At 45.5% G+C, this 20,204-nt stretch overlaps 1 protein-coding gene across 12 annotated transcripts in view; it reads right to left on the bottom strand.

The window, feature by feature from the left end:
- Positions 1–13,172, bottom strand: part of ERI3 (ERI1 exoribonuclease family member 3) — a 136,212-nt gene extending 123,040 nt beyond the window's left edge. For 2 of the 12 annotated variants that reach the window (XR_001887293.1, XM_017881845.1), the window contains exons 1-2: positions 12,658–13,020; positions 10,611–10,686 (exon numbers count right to left, since the gene is read on the bottom strand). Coding sequence is in view for 4 of the 12 variants with exons in the window: in XM_017881845.1 (XP_017737334.1) it covers positions 10,611–10,686; positions 12,658–12,792 (211 nt within the window). In the remaining 8 variants the exon portion in view is untranslated. Of the gene's footprint in view, positions 1–10,610; positions 10,687–12,473; positions 12,637–12,657 lie in introns of those variants that run through there. The other 10 variants (XM_017881846.1, XM_017881853.1, XM_017881850.1 and 7 more) reach the window with 10 other exon arrangements.
- Positions 13,173–20,204: the final 7,032 nt, after the last annotated feature.

Below are 20,204 nucleotides of genomic sequence, written 5' to 3'. Positions count from 1 at the left end.
GGGGACACTGTCAGAGCCCAGGCAGGGTGAGGAAGACATCCTTGCAGAGGTGGAAAGGTGTGGTACAGCATGTCAGAACCAAGGGGGTGTGGAGAGCATCCATGTCGGCTGGCAGTCTGATGTGGGGTAACATAGGCAGGGTAAAAGAGGCACTCATGAGGGGTAAAGGGCAGTGGCAGTAATAGGAGATTAGCTACCTACAGAGGAACTGATCAAAGTGCATATATTAAGGATAATGGGACCCAAGTTTCTCACTGTTACAGAAAGGAGTTAAAAAATGGAAACGGAGAAAATCTGTGGTGTTGGATTGGAATTGGCAGGAAGAATGTGAACTCATGGTTTTTGATTAGATGTATATCGGATAGACAGATGGATACACACACACACACACAAATATACATACATATGCATATATATTTCTGTTTAAGGAAGAGCCAGGGAGCAGTAACAATGGCAATGAGCACACCTAGCACTCCATTGCCTTCTAGTTTTTTTTTAAGACAGGGTCTTGCTCTGTTGTCCAGGCTGCAGTGCAGTTGCACAATCACAGCTCATTGCAGCCTCGAACTCCCAGGCTCAGGCAATCTTCCCACCTCAGCCTCCCAAGTAGCTTGGACCACAGGCACATGCCACCACATCCAGCTAATACTTTTATTTTTTTGTAGAGATGAGAGTCTCACTATGTTGCCCAGGCTGGTCTCAAACTCCTGGGCTCAAGTGTTCTTCCCACCTTGGCATCCCAAAGTGCTGGGATTATAGGCATGAGCCACAGCACCCAGTCCCAGTTGCCTTCTAAATACCATTCTCCACTAAAAGAAACAGAGGTCCTTGGAGAAATGGCTGATTCCAGGGATGCAGCAAGAGAAAAACCAGATAAGCCCATAACATCTTGTACCACAAAGCAAGGAAACACCCAAAGAATGATGGGAACATACCAAAAGCATACAGAAGCCACCCACTGGCCAAGAAACAATGATAGTAATGGATTATAATGCACTGAATAGAAAACCATGAGTCCATAAAGATATAAATCAATAAAATTAAACTTTGATGTGAGATATTTACATAGTTTCAAAGTATCTCCCCACGAAATACTTATTAATTACAACGAGGAGTAATTTTATGATGGAGAAGCCTGGCAGACATCACCTTAATCAAGTGATCAAAGCGACCATTATCAATAATGGGATAAATCAAAATCATGTAACGAAAAGAACAAAGCATCATTTCTGACACATTCCTGAAGATACACAACCTAAATCTAATCATGAGAAAATGTCATACAAACCCTAATTGAGAGACAATCTAAACAATAACCAACCGGTAATCTTCAAAAGTATCAAGGTCATGAATGCCAAGGAACGTTTACTGAGGAAAGTCTAAAGGAGACTAAAGAGACTTGATAACCAAATACAACCCACAATTCTGAACTGGATCATTTTGCTGCAAAGAACATTCCTAGGACAACTGGCAAAACTTTAATGGGGTCCGAGGATTATATAGAGGTTTTGTATCAATGTTACTTTCCTGATTTTGATGGTTGTATTGTGACTAGGTAGGAAAATGTCCTTGTTTATAGGAAATGCAAACCAAGTATTCAGGATGATGGGGTATTAGGTCGGCAATTTAACCCTCAAATGGTTCAGGGAAAAAATTCCTTCTATTGTACTTACAACTTTATGTAAATTTGGGCTGTTTCAAACCATTTTTCAAAATTGCTTTTTAAAATCAGCTGGGTGGGGTGGGGTGGGGTGGCTCACACCTGTAATCCCAGCAGTCTGGGAGGCCAAGGCAGGCAGATCGCTTGAGGTCAGGAGTTCAAGACCAGCCTGGGCAACATGGCAAAACCCCATCTCTCCTAAAATTACAAAAATTAGCCAGGCATGGTAGCACACACCTGTAATCCAGCTACTCAGGAGGCTGAGGCAGGAGAATCGCTTGAACTCAGGAGGCAGAGTTTACAGTAAGCTGAGATCATGTCACTACACTCCAGCCTGGGTGACAGAGACTCTGTCTCAATAAATAAATAAATAAATTTTTTTTTAAATCCATGTGCAATGTAGTTAAAATTTTAAAATTAAAAATATCACACAGACAGTATTGGAAGGCAGAGATCTCCCTGTAATGCCCACAGAAGGTAGGCTGCATGTTCTCTCTGGCAGAGAGGCTCAAAGCATCTCTCAGCTCAAAGAGTATCTCTAACCAGCCGACTTTCCATTAGAAGAGCACCCACTCAATGCCCACCTCACTGGCACTCCTGCTACCATAGAGCCTTCTCAGGAAACACCCCTGCTCCCTGCAGCAGCATCCCACCTGCCCTCGCACCCTCTGGTGTCTTAGGGATTTCTCTTTCCTATTGATGTCTTTATGTTTTAGTCACAGATTTGCAGGCTCTAAGTCTATAGCTTATAAAATCAACTGGGACTTTGAGTATCTAACTGAGGGCCAAAACTCAAAAGAAAGTTTATGATTCTGCCTATTTCTGCAAACTATCTTTCATCAGAGACTAAGATTTATACACATTTATTCTCAGACATCCTTTTCCCTCTCCTAGCAAATTAAAGGTATCAAGTAGCCCATGGCAAGGAGGAAAATGAATGATTCTCTCCTCAATATGAAGGGCCCAGGTCCCCAGTGGGGACAGGGGAGGGGTAAATGGGACTGCCACGGGGCCAGCCCAATTTGGAGAAACAGGCCTGCGCCAGAGCCCCTGGAGGATGGTCTCTGTGCAGAGTATTTACACAACAGACACCAATGGCTCCTCTGCAGCCATTATTGTCTATCAGGTAAATAACACATGTGCCAAAACACACATTTAATGAGGGAAATAATATGCCTTTATAAAAAGACTCAATCTGTATTTACCTGAGAGACCAAAGAAGCACCAAATCACCAGATTAGAGGAACCACAGAGGAGTCGTTCTGGTGTCTTGGATAAATAGACATTTTATAGCCTCCATTACTGGAGGGGTGAGCGGAGGGGGTCGACCTTTAACATCCACACACACAGGCCAAGGGAGTCCTCAGGATGGGAAAACAAGAGGAGCCCATTGTGAAACACGTGGTCTACTCCCACTCCCACCTCCCCAGCCATGTGTACTTGGGATTTCTGGGAGGGTGTATGTTTATACCATCCCTGGATTCAATTCATTCCATTAGAAGCCAGACTAAGAGGCAGGGATACATTTGAGTAACTCCAAGTTACCAGCAACAGGTTCTGAGTCCAGCTGACTGGAAGCACCTAGGTATACAACAATCATAGCTTCCTCAGTTCTCAGGCCTGGTGTAAGTCCCCGACCCAATCTGACCTGCAGTATCACAAATGCTCAGGCACCTGAGTCACAGAAACAACAATAAAAAACACAGTAACACCTGTCTGGAACTCACTTAGTCACAGGCTTTGTCTCAAGCAGCTAAAAACAGCCTGGGAAAAAATACAAATAAACTGCATGCCTTCAAAAGTCATAATCTTCCATCTAATGAATATATCCTTACTGCCAGAGCACTCTCTGTGTAAAAAACAAACTGTCAAAGGTGAAAGAAAACCTAAGAGGCAACACAATCCAACCAGCCAGGAAAAATGAGATTAGAAAGAGAAAAGGACTGCCCAAGGTTCACATTGCAAGAAATAGTAAGAATAGAACCTAGGCTCTCGACTCCAAGGCCAGGATCTCAGGCTACTGCTCCAACACAAAGAAAAGGCCTCACTAGTCATTTCCCAAGCTGTGCAGTCTCACAGAAGATGCCAGGAGCCTGAGGACTCTGTCTAGTTTGCTGAAGGCTAGAGGTTGAAGACAAAACAGAGCTTGACACGCCCTGGAACCTCCACGTGGTCCCAAAGCAGAAAGGAAGCAGGAACTCTAAAACTGGGTCCTCACCTCAACAAAACAGTCTCCTCTTCTCTACATCCAGTCCCTGCCTTGGCCTGTAGCTACAGCTGCTTCTGCTCCAAGGCATGGCTAAGGAGAGCTCCCCCAGCTCAGAAGCAGCTGCTAATAATCCCAAACTATCAGCGGAGCTAAAATGACTAAAGGCCTTCAAGAACACCAAATTCTGATGGCAACATCACAGGTCACAGCAGGCTTGCTCTCCCCTTCAACTGGTCTGTTTCAGAGGCTCCAAGAAACACATAAAAAGAGGCAATTGTTTGTGATTTGCCTGCTGTTTGCTAAACCATCAGCCATGCCCAGTAGCTTGGGCAAACTTCTTTCAGCAGCCAAAGCTGGAAGACATCTTTTTGCAAAGTCCTGCAAGTCTGTTGCAACCCCATCACACATGAGAAGGGGCAAAGCCTTGCTTCCTAACACACCATAAATGGACTAGAGATGGATGGAGGGCAGGGTATAGTAGCATCAACCTTTTAAGCACCTCTCACACTTGTAGACAGCATCTGAACCCAGAAGAGAGATACCCAGAACTGTTAAATACTTCCTGTACTCCCGGTCCCAACATGGGGAACTGGTAAAGCAAAGAGTTACATAATCTAGTGTTAAAACACTGGTAATAGACAAACCTAGGTTCAAATCCTGACTCTACTATAAATTATTTGTGATAATAGTTATAATAATAATACCTGTGTCTTTGGGTTTCAGTTTAACCATACAATGAACAAAAAGTGCTTTGCACAATAGCAAGTGCTCAGTAAAAGGGAGCTGTTACTACATGAGAAAGAGAAAAGGGAAACACCCTTTTCTGAAAATCTACTCCAAGCCAGGCATTGTATTGATGATTTACATATTTTATCTCATTTAATCCTCCCAAGTATCAAGCAGAATGAAACAGTATTCTCATATTACACATGAGGAAACTAAAGGATCGGAGTGCTCAGCTCTTTGGGGTCCTGTTCTCTACCAGGGCCCACATTTCCCCACATGACTGATTCCCCCCATCCAACAGAGGGCCAACAATGCATATCAACTGCAGTTTTTCTTTTGAGGCAAAGTGTAACTTTAACTAAAAGTAACTCAACCTTAAGCAATAATTAAGTCTATCCAAATCATCCTAACTTGTTTTTATTTTTTTATATATATTTTAAAAGAAAATTACAGGCCTGAGCACAAAAGCAGAATTAAAAAAACGGCAGCACAAGGAACTCGAAGCCTCTTCTCAAACAAAATTCCAGAGGAACAAATCTTTCCATCTTACAGAGTGGAAAACTGGCAGGAGGCAGGGTTATAATCAATTCTTACTCAAGTACCCAAATGTAACGTTTCCTTTTACAAATCTGTGCTTTGGCAAACGCTACTCCCTATTTTGGAATGCACTTCCATTTTTTGCCAGACAAATTATGACTGCTTCTTCAAAATCCAGCTCAAATCTCCCCGCTTTTGGTGGCTTTCTCTGACACTCCATCATAAAGCTAATTGCGCAAGTATGATCCAGTGGCACAGTTTATTCCTACTTCATAACTTTTATCTCACTATGTTGTAAGATATTAGGTATGTTTCTTCTATTACCAGTAATTTTCAAGGAGTTAAGGGAGAAGGATAGAAGACAGCAGTATAGGTGTATGTGTGCATGTGCATGTAAAAAAAAAAAAAAAAAAAGCATATTTGACATAACTCTTTGACTTGTCAGACTAATGTATTTTAAAATTTCAAATAGCATTAAAGAAGAGCATGAGATTGTTTTGTTTTGTGTGTGTGTGTGTGTGTTTTAATCTAAACTGTTACGTCTAAACACACTTTTTAAAGCCTGAGAAACACTGAGCTAGATCCCTAAGCGTAAGGACCACATTTTATTCATTTCTGTATTCCCAGCACCCAGCACAGGACCAGGCACAAAGTAAGCAAGAGTAAATGTTTGCTAAATGAATTAATATGCCCACAGTCATGATGCCAACTGCTCTGGAATTAGAACATGCTAATTAGAACAGAGCAGGGCCTAAGCACCAAACAAAGCTTCTTCTCTTCCTTTCTTTATCCCTCCTCCTAGCCCACCCCATTCTGTCCTCCCTAGTTAAAAAGAGCGAAAGAAAGAGAGAGTGAGAGAAAGAGTGAACGAGCAAGAGAGAGAGAGAGAGAGAGAGAGAGAGAGAGAGAGAGAGAGAGAGAGAATTGCCTTGGTGCCGGAATACCATTAAAAGGATTAATTTAGGGACCGGTGTTTGGACTGTCACATCCAATCACTACCCACAGATCTACAGCTTCCCAAATCAGGCTCATGCAAAGAGGAATCAATTGCAAGGACACAGAGGGTCTGAACAGGCATACTAATGGCCTCCTGAGGTGCCAGCGGCCAGCTCTGACACTCCCATAAATTATCCGCCTTTTGATTTTACCTGTAGCTGTGGGGCACAAGGCACAATTTTGAACACATCAAAGCAATCCCTAGTAACCCAAGGCTCTTCAAGGAATGCCCCCAAAGAGGAAAGGCTAAAAACAATGACCCAAAGGGAATCTGCTTCCCAACAGTTCTGGTTCTAGCAATCACTAATTAAAACTCAACAGAACCAAATGGATAACGTGGGACCCAAATCAAGCCTAGTAGACCTGGACAAGGCATGCATCAGATTGCAGTTCTGGAATGACTATGCACCTCTCACTCAAGGAAAGCAAAATCATAGCAATAAACTAACACACTTTCATCTGGATGGCAAATCTGCCCTAGCTTTGATAGTACCTCACAGCAGGACCTCAGGCAACTCATTTAACCTTTCTGGGCCTCAGTTTCTTCATACGGTATCAAGGACAAGAATGCTGACCACCTGACCCACTTCCCAGGGTGCTGGTGAAAAGTAATTTTAAAAAATTTGAGAGGCACTTTACAAAGATGTAAGGCCACAGGGTGGCAACACTAATAAATGACCCCAGACAGACAGGGAGGAATGCTGGTCACACTTTGGTGAATTTCTATCGGGAAGCTGCTCACTCGATTTGCTTTACTGATGGTGATGGGACTAAGGTCCACACTGAAAAAAGTTCTGGGATTGCTTTTTGTCGTTTTTTTTTTTTTGTCTTGAGTCTCACTCTGTCACCCAGGCTGGAGTGCAGTGGCTCGATCTCGGCTCACTGCAACCTCCACCTCCCAGGTTCAAGCAATTCTCCTGCCTCAGTCTCCTGAATAGCTGGGTCTACAGGTGTGTGTCACCATGCCTGGCTAATTTTTTGTATTTTTGTAGAGATGGGGTTTCACCATGTTGGCCAAGCTGGTCTCAAACTCCTGACCTCCTGACCTCAGGTGATCCACCCACCTTGACCTCCCAAAGTGTTGGGATTACAGGTGTGAGCCACCGCACCTGGCCAGTTCTGGGATTCTGAATGGAACACCCATTGTCTGAAAATTTTCCATTATCAAGAGCAGTGCCTTGCTTTAGTTGTAAATTCCTCCTGTCTGCTGGCTGCCACCACGAGCGGCTATGTTTTTATCGTATGTTCACAATGACAAATGTGAGGACACAAAAAATAGGAAGTCAAAAGCCAAATACTGGCTGCTTTTTAAAAACTTATTAATTATATAAAATTTTATTAGTGATAAAAGTTATTAAGACACTGCAAAGAGTTTTACAAACATTATTAAATCCTTCAGCCAACTCGATTGTTTCATTATCTCCATTTTACAGATAGCAAAGTGAAGCTCAGAGAGGTAAGTCACTTGCCCAAGGTCACGTAAACACTGCTACCAGAAACCTACACTGGGGCTTGTAGGATGAAGACCTCCTACAAAGGGAATGTAGGAAGTAAGGGAAAGCACAGACAAGGGACAATCAGCTCTAACCTATTCATCAGACGCTCACCAAATACAATACTTTATTTGGTCCCTTTCCTTGACTTATACCTGAACTAGGAGACATCTCCAAAATGTCTGGAAGAGGTCATCAGTCTTCTACAAGCCAGGAAAGGAGAGACCAAGTAGGACATATATAGAATGAGGACAATTTCCTGGAAAGCTTAGGAAAATGGGTCATACTCTCTGTGTACGGTTCAAGAAGTTCAAATTAATTGACATTAAGCTATGAACCCTAAGACCAAGACCCTTTCCAGGGCTCCGCTTATTCCATACTTCATTAAAATATAGTTTCCAAAGCATTTTCTTTTTTTTTTTTTGAGACAGAGTCTCGCTCTGTTGCCCAGGCTGGAGTATGGTGGCGCAATCTGAGCTCACTGCAACCTCCACCTCCCAGGTTCAAGTGATTCTCATGCCTCAGCCTCCCAAGTAGCTGGGATTACCGGCACATGCCACCACGCCCAGCTAATTTTTGTATTTTTGGTAGAAATGGGGTTTTGCCATGTTGGCCAGGCTGGTCTCAAACCCCTGGCCTCAAGTGATTCACCTACCTTGGCCTCCCAAAGTGCTGGGATTATGTGCATGAGCCACCGTGCTCAGCCCTTTCAATTCATTTTATACCAACTTTCCCTTTCTACATCTTTTCCAGTGTGTAAAATAGGAGCCAGTAACTCTAACAAATTCTTTGGTAGACATTCTATACATTCTAGTAGATGGGTAGGAAGTTAGTAAAGAGAACCGTTATACTCATATACGCAGATTCAGTTATACTCATTTTTATTTATAAGAAAAGCATATTTATAGATCAGTTTTTGTTGTTGTTTTTGGTTGTTTTGTAGAGTTGGGTCTCAGTATGTTGACCAGGTTGGTCCCGATTTCCTGCCTCAAGCCTCGGTCTCCCAAAGTGCTGAGATTATAGGCACGAGCCATCGTGCCCAGCCATATACTCAATTTTTAAGGACCAAAATAATGCCACAAAAGGGAAAAATAAAATGCTACCCACGTAATTTTCCACAGCCTCCTGACTAGTCTCTCTGCCTCCAGTATTGTCTGTCCCCTTCAATCCATTTTTCACAATGAAATCAGAGCAATTTTTTTTTTTTTTTTTTGGAGATAGTCTTGCTCTGTCACCCAGGCTGGAGTGCAGTGGTGCCATCTCAGCTCACTGCAACCTCTGCCTTCTGGGTTCAAGCGATTCTCCCGCCTCAGCCTCCCAAATAGCTGGGATTATAGACATGCACCACCACACCCAGCTAATTTTTGTATTTTTAGTAGAGACAGGGTTTCAACATGTTGGCCAGGCTGGTCTCGAACTCCTGACCTCAAATGATCTGCCCACCTCAGCTTCCCAAAGTGCTGGGATCACAGGCGTGAGCCACCACGCCGGCCTGCCAACTTTCTAAAACACAAATGTAACGTCAGTCTACTGCTTAAAACTTTTAGTGGCTTCTTACTGTTCTTAAATCTGATCCAGAGGTCAGCAAACTATGTTCCATGGGCCAAATCTAGCTGCCACCTTTATTTATTTTATAAATAAAGTTTTACAGGAATACATCCATGTTCTTCCTTTTCATACTGTCTGTGGCTACTTTCATGCATAACTGCAGAGTTTAGTAGAGTGGAGAAGCTGTGACAGAGACCCAAAGCCTAAATAATTACTATCTTATCCTTTACAGAAAAAGTTTGCAGAACCCTAATCTAATCTTTTTTCTACTCCCTGACCTAATCCTAAGAGTTTATAAGGCTAAGGCTCTGGCCTCTGCTTACCTTCTGCTTCATCTCTCCCCATATTCTCCTGTCCCCTGCCAACTAAGTACTCTGTTTCAGCCACACTGAACTTTCTCATATTCAACAAAGCTCTGACAATTGGTCCCTCACGTCTTCATCTAATTTTCTTTTTTCTTTTTCTTTTTTTTTTAATTTTCAGTGTTCTTTGAGGGTTTGTTTAATTCTATGTGAGGAGGTTTACTTCCTCTGAGAGGCCTTCCCTGAGTCTACAAGTCTGGGTCAGAGGCCCCTCTGAGTATTCCCAAAGCCTCTACACTTCCCTTACTATAGCACTCTCAGATAATATCATAACTGCCTTTTTACTATCAATCTCTCCCATGAATTTGTAAGCTCTATGCTGTCAGGGAAGGTGGCTTTCTTGTTCACCACTATAATCCCAGGAACCAGCACAGTGCCTGGCCCTTAGCTATTGAACAAACAAGCTCAAGTCCCTGGATATCAATCATCCAGAGTATGCCTCTTTAGCTGGTCCCTGATCCTTGTAAAACAGACAGGTTGGAACTAACCATCCACCAAAAGGTGACATGCAACCTAAATTAAACCAAGATCCCAAAGGCCTTGGTCAAATACATTAGCAAAAGCCAAATGAGAGCCAGGCGCAGTGGTACATGCCTGCAGCTCCAGCTACTTGTGGGGAGGAGGATCACTTGAACCCAGGAGTTTAAGCCCAGCATGGGCAACCTAGCAAGAGTCTGTCTCTTAAATAAATAAACAAATGTTTAAAGCCAAACAAAGATGTTTCTTCCTATTTTCTTAAGATGTGTATTTCTCAGGATAATGGGCTATTCTGGTTCTATTCAACCATCCTGAACCTAAAGTAGGTGCTCATGAGATGCCCATAAAGCAATTGTGACAGAATTTCAGAGTCTGGATCTCCCACCTCCAACTCTTACCACTTTAAAAACTTTAAGTAAGTTTCTACAGACTTTGAACATATGTTACCTTATCAGAAGAAGCTACAAAAAAATACAATTTGTTTAGACTTTAGATACGTGGGGAAAAAAATACAATCTGCATCAACCCCCACCCCCTACCCTCCAAGTCCAAATACTCAGAAGGAAATAAAGCCAAACTTGACCATGCAACAGGATTCTCACCTCTCCTTACTTCGAAGATGCCAAGACCGGCAGCTGGGGACGCTGAAGGTTCTGTGAGAGCTGGAAAGCCCCAATGCTGTGGATAAATACACATCTCTGCAACAAGTCTATTTCAATACCAAGGATCAAATCCCCATGAAGGATACTACACCTCAAACTCTAAACTCAAACTTTGGGATAACTGCCATCTATGTGGAAAGACGGTGCCCCCACAGAGCTTTCAGAAACTATTGGTACTATATTTGTAATGATTTTCATGTTCTCTAGTCATATACTTTTCCTCCTATGGAGGCTCACCTCCTAGAAACACTGAACATTTACCGAGAAAGACAGCCATGAAGTGGTGCCTCTTCGGGTAATTTCAGAATCCTAGTCTAGTCAAGGAGGAAGACACTGGTAAGGCTGACAATATTCAGAACTAAGGAACTAAGGCTGGGCCAGGATTGGGGGAGGGGCTGGTTGCCACAAATCCATAAGCCATACTACAAATGGCCACATAGGCTAGGAAACACTTTCGGGATACTTCCAAGCCTGCTTCAAGCTCTAAGAAAGTCAAGGTAACTAAATCCCAAGTCAAAACATCAATAGATACCTATCATCCTTTTCAACTAATTCATATCCTCCAAAGGACCAGAAGTTGCAGAGATGCCCCTGTTAGTGATGTCTTTTGCATAAAGAAACACCTAGGGTTGGAACTAATATATTCCTGTCTACCATTCCACACATTTAAGACTTTCTTCTACTCAAATCCGCTGGGAAAAGGGCACTCATGGATTTACCCCACCACAAAGAAAACACTTTTCAAAATGAAAGGGAATAAAAGCACTTTTATTTGGAAATTTCAAGTTGGAAGAAGAACTCTTAGCCAAGCTCTATGACCTAGCTAGCTGATTATTTACAGGATCTTTGGGCAGGAATTGTTAATGAGCTTTTAATTTGGAGTGCTTAAGTTGCCAAAGTGCTCTGAGCTCCAGTGAAGCACCACAGAATCCATAAAGGAAACCTTATCAATCACTTCCCGGCAGCTTCCTCCCCCCAACCCCCACCTTCTGAGGAAAAGGCAGCCAAGTGGGTTTCTAACCAGGATCACAGACACACATTAGTGGAGTCACACTTCAAGTCCCTGTTTATAAATTGGCTTTTAAATAGTAGGAGATCCAGGTATAATAAACTTAAGTTCCAAGCAAGAACCCACTAAAACAAGGCAGGCTGTATATGATAAAGTCAGAATAAAGCAGAATTTCATGAAGCCAATTTCTGGAAGAAACTCTACAATCAAAACTCATTTAGCCACTCACAACCTACTATAGTTTGAACAGCGTACAGTCTTTTAGACAATAGGATTCATGTTTTGCTGCCCTTCCCCTGGGAGACTGATGAAATGTCTGACAAGAGTAAATGCCATTGAAGTGGCCAGAGACCTCAAGCAGACACAACGATGGGCACTATTCGTTGCAAAATCCAGCTCTAAGCACAAAATCCAAACCCCCATTGGGGGCCCCACATCCAGCATCTTCCAAGTCAACAAGGAGCAGTTAAATTTTGCAGGAACTCACAGTCAAGCCTCAATCCAAGTTCATTTTTTTTTTTTTGAGAAAACACCTGTTGCTGGACCATTTGCAAGACAGGCACACAGAAAGATAGCAAGGTTAGGCCCCTCATTCACTCCTTCCACCATCACCACTACCACCGCTTCAGATTTACAAAGAGGTAAACTGCTAACCTGGTGTGTGTGCATGTGTTGGGGAGGGGGTCAAGGGAATGTTCTAACTACAATCTCCTTGCTCCACTTCTAGCCACTCTGGTCAAACCTCTTTTTCTTTTCTAGTAATCCCAGTAAGTCAACCCCCTTAATAAACTCACCCATCCTGTCTTGCAAAGCTCTGCCCCGCTCCCCCTCCGCCAGAACGTTACTCAGTAGATTAAGCATCCAGGGTTAGCACATGGACCAGCACCCCAGGTTGCACAAATTCTGCGCACCGCGACCCTCGGCCCGCATGCATTAACCAGGGCCCAATCTTGGAGGGGAGCATTCAGCATCACCCACCCCGGGGTGTTGTCCCCAACTTGGGCCCATCCAAGTCCAGGGGAGAGTAAGGGGAGGGGCGGGGGGCCAGGAGACCAGCCCTCCTTCCCAGGGCCGCCCCCGTCCCCCGTCAGCAGCGGGAGAGGCTGTCGCCATGGCAACGCCCCCTCCTCGGGGCCAGCGCGGCAGGCTCCCTCCAGGTGCAGGCCCCGACGTCTCCCTCGGCCTCAGCAGGCGCTCAGGGCAGTTGGCGGCGGCGGGCGCGGCCCGCGCCGACTGCGGCGCCGGCCAGGCAGAGGCAGGGCCAGCTCCGCCCGCTCCCCACCGCCCGTTCCCGGCCGCCTGAACAGCGGCAGCCAGCACCACGAGTCCACAACACACCGACTCACCTCCGCGCACTCTGACCCCGACCGACGCGACGGACGGGCGGGCGCTGTGGCCAACCGCTGAGCCCGCTGCCGGTCCCTTTGACCAATGGGCTGCAGTCGGGCGGGGCTTCTTCTGCCCAAATGCTCACTCTCCCGCCGACATGCGCGCTAAGGTATGTCAAGATGGTGACTCCCGGCGGCCGGCCTTATGGGACTTGTAGTTTTGACGTTGCACGAACTCAGACGAGAAGGCGGGGGCGGGGACATCACTTCTGATCTGTGAAAGCAATTTTTTTAAAACGAAACTTTCTAAGGCCTACAGCGACCTAGGTCCCCCATCTCCGTTTTCCCGCCCTCCAATATACCCGCAAGGTGAATGTGGGCTCACAACGTGACAGATTATATTTACATGACTCTTCATGATTCGTTCATTCAACAAGTAATTATTGTCATCTACTCTGTGATGTGGGCCTGGGGGAGACCTGAGACAAGGAGGGGTTAAGCTAAGAGGAAAATGCTTAGATTTGTGAAGGACCGTCCTAAGGCAGAGGGAACTGGCTTGTTCAGGTCCACTCAGAGGAAACTTCTGTTTAAAAGGTTTCTGGCCTCAGCTGTGAGGAGCTTCCCCAGTCAGTCTCTCCAGTAAGCTGGAGAGACCTGTGTTTCTTCATCCTGGTTATGCCTTTCTGGGTAGTCATGAGTCCCAGGTTATGAGCTGGGAAACCTCACCCTTAGCCAAGCCAATGATGGCTTTGACAGCTTCACAATCGGTCAGGACCCCATCTTCTGGGCCCAGCTTCAGTTACCAAGCCCCTCTGTGTGTTCTCTGCATATTTACACTTAGGATGATGTCATTTCTGGGCCCTACCACCTCTGAGATCGGACTTTAACGTAACGGTTTCCACCTGAGCTGGGAGTGCCTGGTAATCCCCATATCAGGGAATGCCATCATCTATCCCCCCCACGTAATAGGTTAGGTGACTCTACTGTGCACCTACAGCATTTATCATATTGTTTTATAATTGTCTGTTTCCTTGTTGTCGCTCCCACAGGGTTTTAAGTCCTTCAGGAAAAGCATTTTTTTCCATATTGTTCGTGTATGTTCCATTTTTTCCGTTATTGTTCAGTAATACACAGCATAGTGCAGGCATAAAGAAGGCCCGCAGTAAATGTCTGTGAACAAATGAGGGAATATACAGCAGCAGGGACAGATTTATCCCGAAGTCAGTAAAGTGGAGGCACTATCCTCCAATTCTTGGAGCTGGAACAGATTCTCCTATTATTACCTAGACATTAACCCCAGTTGGTCAGTCAGTCCACCTGTATTTATAGTGCCTCTCTTAAGTGTCAGGCACTGTTTCTGTTGCTGAGGCTTCATTGATTAATAACGACACACCTGTATTCTCAAGGAGCTTTTAAACTGGAGAGGGAAGCTGGGTGCCGTGGCTCATGTCTGTAATTCTAACACTTTGGGAGGCTGAGGCAGGAGGATCCTTTGAGACCAGGAGTTCAAGACCAGCTTGGGCAACATAACGAGATTTTCATCTCTACAAAAAATTTAAAAATTAGCCAGTCATGGTGGCACATGCTTGTAGTCCCAGGTACTCAGGAGGCTGAGGTGGGAGGATCACTGGAGCCTGGGAGGACAAGGCTGCAGAAAGCCATAATAAATAAAAATTGGAGAGGGGCTGTAGGAGGAAGGATAGATAATAAAACAAGCAAATACAAAAATAAGACAAGAGGCAGTGAGATAGCTTTGTTATATACTGAATTATGGCCTAAGAGTAGGCCCAGCCAATCTTCTCGGCTGTAAGAATGAAGTAAATCTATACTATCTGGATTCAAGGCTTTATTTAATGCCCAGCCCCAACATCCTCTGTGGAGCCTTCAATGGTCCCCTTGACTTCCCCAGAATGTGTCCTTTCCTCCTTGGTGCACCAGGGCTCAACTGTACAGCTTCCAGGACTTCACCACACTGTAAGCTCTTTTCGTACAAAGACCAGGCAAATTGATTCAAATAATAGAACAGTTTAACAGCTCAGTATACACTTGGTACCTTACACTGCCGCCTAACACAGCACTTGGAGTTCTCAAGCCGTGGCTCTGTTGTGTACTGTCTGGTTGCCTAGAAAACAGAGCCTGAGCCGGGCACAGTGGCTCATGCTTGAAATCCCAACACTTTAGCAGGACAAGGTGGAAGGATTGCTTGAGCCCAGGGGTTCATGACCAGACTGGTCAACATAGCAAGATCCCATCTCTATAAAAGGAAAAAGAAAAAAAAGGAAACGGAGCCTGAGACAAAACTTATGCGTTCAAATTTAATTGGGGAGTACAATCCCAAGGCATCAAGAATGAGGGAAGCCGGGTATGGTGACACATGTAGTAGTCCCAGCTACTCAGGAGGCAGGAGACTGAGGCAGGAGGATCGTTTGAAGTCAGGAGTTCAAGGCTAGCCTGGGCAACATGGCAAGACTCCGTGTCTTAAATAAACAAATAAATAGAAGAGTAGGGGAAAGGGGGAAGTGAAGCAGGGAAGGAGGGAAAGAAAGTACAAGATAGTGTCTTACTGAGAAGTTGGCCAGTTCCTCTAAGAAAATACAACTAGTTGCTCTGTCGTACAAGGTGTATAGAACCATCCTGTGTGACAGGGAGAAGGAAGGGTTGTGTTACCCCACCACTGCAGTAGCCACAGGGGGTGCCAGATTCCACACCCTGAAGTATAGTCATTCGTTTGAGACTAAAAATGATGAGAGGAATCAAAGCCTCTGGTTGGGTCAGATCAGGTCCACTGCAGTCCCGCCACAGTGGGCACACTGGAGGCTGTGTCCAAACCTAACCCTCATCCCAAGGGAAACAAAGATAAACAGAGGTGTTAGAAAATGAGGTGGGAGTGGCAGTTGGATTGTCCAATGAACAAGTGGCCAATGGCCAGAGTCAAGGGTGCACACAAGGCAAGGGAAAGTGAATTTGGGGAGGCAGATGAACTGAGTCCAGTACACAGACACACAGACATCCTGGCTGCTGGATTAAGCAACTGAGCTAAAGTGAACACTGAGAGCAAGAACACAAGACAGGACCAAGTTAAGTCTTCTTTTTTTTTTTGAGATGGAGTTTCACTCTTGTTGCCCAGGCTGGAGTGCAGTGGCGCAATTTCAACTCACTGCAACCTCCACCTCCCGGGTTCAAGCGATTCTTTTGCATCAGCCTCCCAAGTAGCTGGGATTACAGGCATGCACCACCAGGCCCATCTAATTTTTGTATTTTTAGTAGAGACAGGATTTCTGCATGTTGGTCCGGTTGGTCTGAACTCCCGACCTCAGTTGATCCACCCGCCTCGGCCTCCCAAAGTGTTGGGATTACAGGCATGAGCCACCGCGCCCAGTCAGTTAGTTCTTCTTATAGCCTGTCAAACTACCAGGAAAAGAAGCAAGGTGGCCATCAAAGCTAGGACCTCAACCAGTGGTCAAAGCACAGAGAATGCAGGACCCAAGGATAATGCATGGCAGCCCCCAAACCTTGGCACAGCTGAGATAACCCAGACTGGGTCTGAAACCATTTTATGCGGCAACTGGAGGAACTGCTACTGCCATCGTAGTCCCTGTAAGCTATATAAGACAGCATAGAAGGGTGGACTCAGAGAGAACCTGTTCAGGTTTGAGTCCTGGCTCCATCTGCGACCTTTGGCAAGTCACATACCTCTCTGAAGTTCAGTTTCTTCATCTCTAGAATGTAGATAATACTCGTATCTACCTGTTATTGGAATTAAATACACTACTGCTTAGCACTACCTAGAATAAAGAGTTCAGTAAACAGTAGCTATTACTATGATTCTCACCCTTCCCTACCCCTTTCTCCTACCCCTCTTCCCATCATGACCACCACCCCACCTCCTCTTCTCCCCAACCCAACCCCCCAGCAGTCTTCTGCCACTCTGAGAGGAGTCAGGGCTGGATCTGGCCATGCCGCTTTCTCCCTGCTTTTCCCCAGAGCTGTTCCCCAAGAGCCTGAGCCATTCATCTCCCTGGTGACCTGAATCTGAACTAAGAGATGGATGTGGGGTGGCTGAGGCCAGGGTGGTAATGTGCTCCCTTATCTCCGTGCCCCTCACTAGGGCCTAGTTAATTTTCCCTTTGATTTTAATATAGATTTATTGAAAGTTTCAGTTATCAAAACAAACTGCAGCAGCAAATTGGTGTTCTTTGCAGGCCTACGAGTGCCTATAAAGCTGCCATGCTCGGGAACGAATGGCGCTCTCCGGGAGGTCAGTCATGGCAACAGGAAGTCCCTGGGGACACACACACTGCAGTTTAATATTTTTCTTATTAGCCTTTTTCTTCTTGGCTATCTAAGCCTCCCCTTTAAATCGGAAATCAAATGGAGCCACCTGCCCAGGGAGGTTCTCTTCCTTAGGCTGCGCCACTCTCTGCCTACTCTCTGTCCCCTCTCTAGTCCCAGTGTCCTTACCTCAAATCCTGTGACTCCACCCTGATTTGCCCCCGGGCCCAGAGACAGTCATGATTCACATACTCCAGAGGTGTGGCTCACAAATGTCATGAATCCCACAGCTTTGTCCCAACTGTACAAAATCTGCTTGGGCTATCCAGCCACTAGTCAGAGGCAAAGCAGCCCTAGAAAAGATTAGGGCCCCAGATTTCTTCCCTATCTGGTGCTCAGAAGGGAGGAAAAAGCAAAGTTTGAAAGCAAAGGAGTTGCTTTCAAAGAGGCAGATGATCCTGTCAGGATGTGTTGAACTCAACGGAAGTAAAAAGGAGACCGTAATCCTAGACAGCGGGCAAGCTCTCCTTCTGGCCCAAGAATTTTCCGATTTCATTCTCGTAGCCCCAGTGCTACTCCCAATATGGCTCCCCCTCCTCTCAATCACAGCTTGATTTTTGAGGCTCCTCTTTCTGGCCTCAATTTGCCTAAGGACCAGCCAGCACTCTCTGGTGCCCCAGGGGCTCCCGTAGCTAGAACCATTCACTGCCACTTCTAGGCTCTGAATCAGTCCTGTCCCAGCAGAGGGTCTCCATGCCTGGTAATCTTTTTTTTGAGACAGGGTCTCACTCTGTCATCTAGGCTGGAGTGCAGTGGCACAATCACGGCCCATTCCCAGGCTCAAGTGATCTTTCACCCTCAGCCTCTCGAGTAGCTAGGACTATGGGTTTGTGCAACTTCACCTGGCTACTTTTTGTTTGTTTGTTCGTGTGTTTTTGTAGAGACAGGGTTTTACCATGTTGCCCAGGCTGGTCTGGAACTCCTAGGCTCAAGTGACCTTCCTGCCTCAGTCTCCCAAAATGCTAGGATTATAGGCATGAGCCACCCCACCCAACCCACACCTGGTAATCCTGAAGGCACCATCATCCTTTCTGGGTCTGATGTGCTGCTGCGTCACGTTTGTGAGCCGCATCCCAATTCCCAATGTCCTCTCCTTGTTCTTAAACATTCCCTGCTAGGCCGAGCACGGTAGCTCACGCCTTCCTAATCCCAGCACTTTGGGAGCCTGAGGTGGGTGGGTCACGAGGTCAGGAGTTCAAGACCAGCCTGGCCAACATGGTGAAACCCCGTCTCTACTAAAATACAAAAAATTAGCTGGGTGTGGTGGCGTGTACCTGTAGTACCAGCTACTCGGGAGGCTGAGGCAGGGGACTCACTTGAACCCAGGAGGCAGAGGTTGCAGTGAGCCAAGATTATGCCACTGTACTCCAGCCTGGCGACAGAGCAAGACTCTGTCTCAAAAAATAATAATAATAATAATCCCTGCTAATAGCAAAGGCTACTACTGTCCTTCCTCAGGACTCAGACTATGACTTAAGGGTCTGGACAACTATAGCTGTGCAGCCAGAATGGTGGAAGATGCTGAGGTTTGGACCTAGACGGTCCAGGATTGGAATCCTGGCTCTGACACCTACTGACTCTGTGACTTGGGAAATCTCTTTGTGGTTTTATTGCACCTTCTTACATCTACTCTTGTCTGGGAAGCACAGTAATAAAGTGGTTTGCCTCTGTGTCTCTCTCCTACAATATTCTGAGATCCTCAAGGAACAGGACTGTGTCTCAGCTTCATATTCCATGGCATATAGTTGATGAATAACTGAAGACAGCTTCTCTGAGCCTGTTTCCTCAATTGTAAAATGGAGATAATGCCTATATCACCAATATAGTGAAGAGAGGGCCCACCCAGCATAAGGTAGGTACTTAGTGAGTAAACTTTCCTTCATCAATTTTCCTTCGAGTTTGGTTGTCAACTACGAACACTCCTACTTTTCGCCTGTTCCCACCTCAGCTTCAAGTTCAGCTCTCTCTTCTTGTCTACTAAGGCTTTCGCATCACTGATCAGAGGCCAGCATTCACCCGGGTCCCTTTGGAGTAGTGCTGACTTCTCTCCTCCAGGCCAGGCTCCCTTTATCTTTCCAAACCCACTCAGAAACTGCTGCCTCCCGGTGGCTCTGTTTCTAGTCAAAAGTCCGATTCCCTAGACTGCTGTGTTAGTTCATCTGTAGCAATGCAGATATTCTCAGGCCAATAGTCTATACTGGCTTGTCGTACAAATGTGTTTACATTTATATTCATATACCAGTCTTGCTAATTCTAGGCACCCACCTGTTCCTATAAAAATACCACTCTAGGACCAGGCACAGTGGCTCATGCCTATAACCCCAGCAATTTGGGAGGCTGAGGTGGGCGGATCACTTGAGGCCAGGAGCTCAAGACCAGCCTGACCAACATGGAGAAACCCTATCTCTACTAAAAATACAAAATTAGCTGGATATGGTGGCACATGCCTGTAATCCCAGCTACTCAGGAGGCTGAGGCAGGAGAATCACTTGAACCCAGGAGGTGGAGATTGCAGTTAGCCGAGATTGTGCCATTGCACTCCAGCCTGGGCAACAGGAGCAAAACTCCATCTCAAAACAAAACAAAACAAAAAACGATCCCTAGCAATGCTCCCCGCAAATTCTCAATTGTACCTATTGACTCAAGGTACTATGCTCCACTGGCTTCTACCATTAGGTGCATTGTGGATGTTGTGCTTGAAGTTTCTGCTTAATGGGCTCAATTCTTCTGGTACCATAACAGCATGAGAACATGGCACTCTCCTGCAAAGAAGACAGCTCCCTCCACATTACAGGTAGGAAGATGTGGAGCCCCACAGCAGGGTTGTTCGAGCTCTTCATTCTTTTTTTTTTTTTTTTTTTTTTT

Source organism: Rhinopithecus bieti, unplaced genomic scaffold, assembly GCF_001698545.2.
Source record: "Rhinopithecus bieti isolate Rb0 unplaced genomic scaffold, ASM169854v2 scaffold_12155, whole genome shotgun sequence".
NCBI lineage: Eukaryota > Metazoa > Chordata > Mammalia > Primates > Cercopithecidae > Rhinopithecus > Rhinopithecus bieti.
The sequence above is the reverse complement of the archived record's forward strand: the minus strand, read 5'-3'. Positions and strand labels throughout refer to the sequence as shown.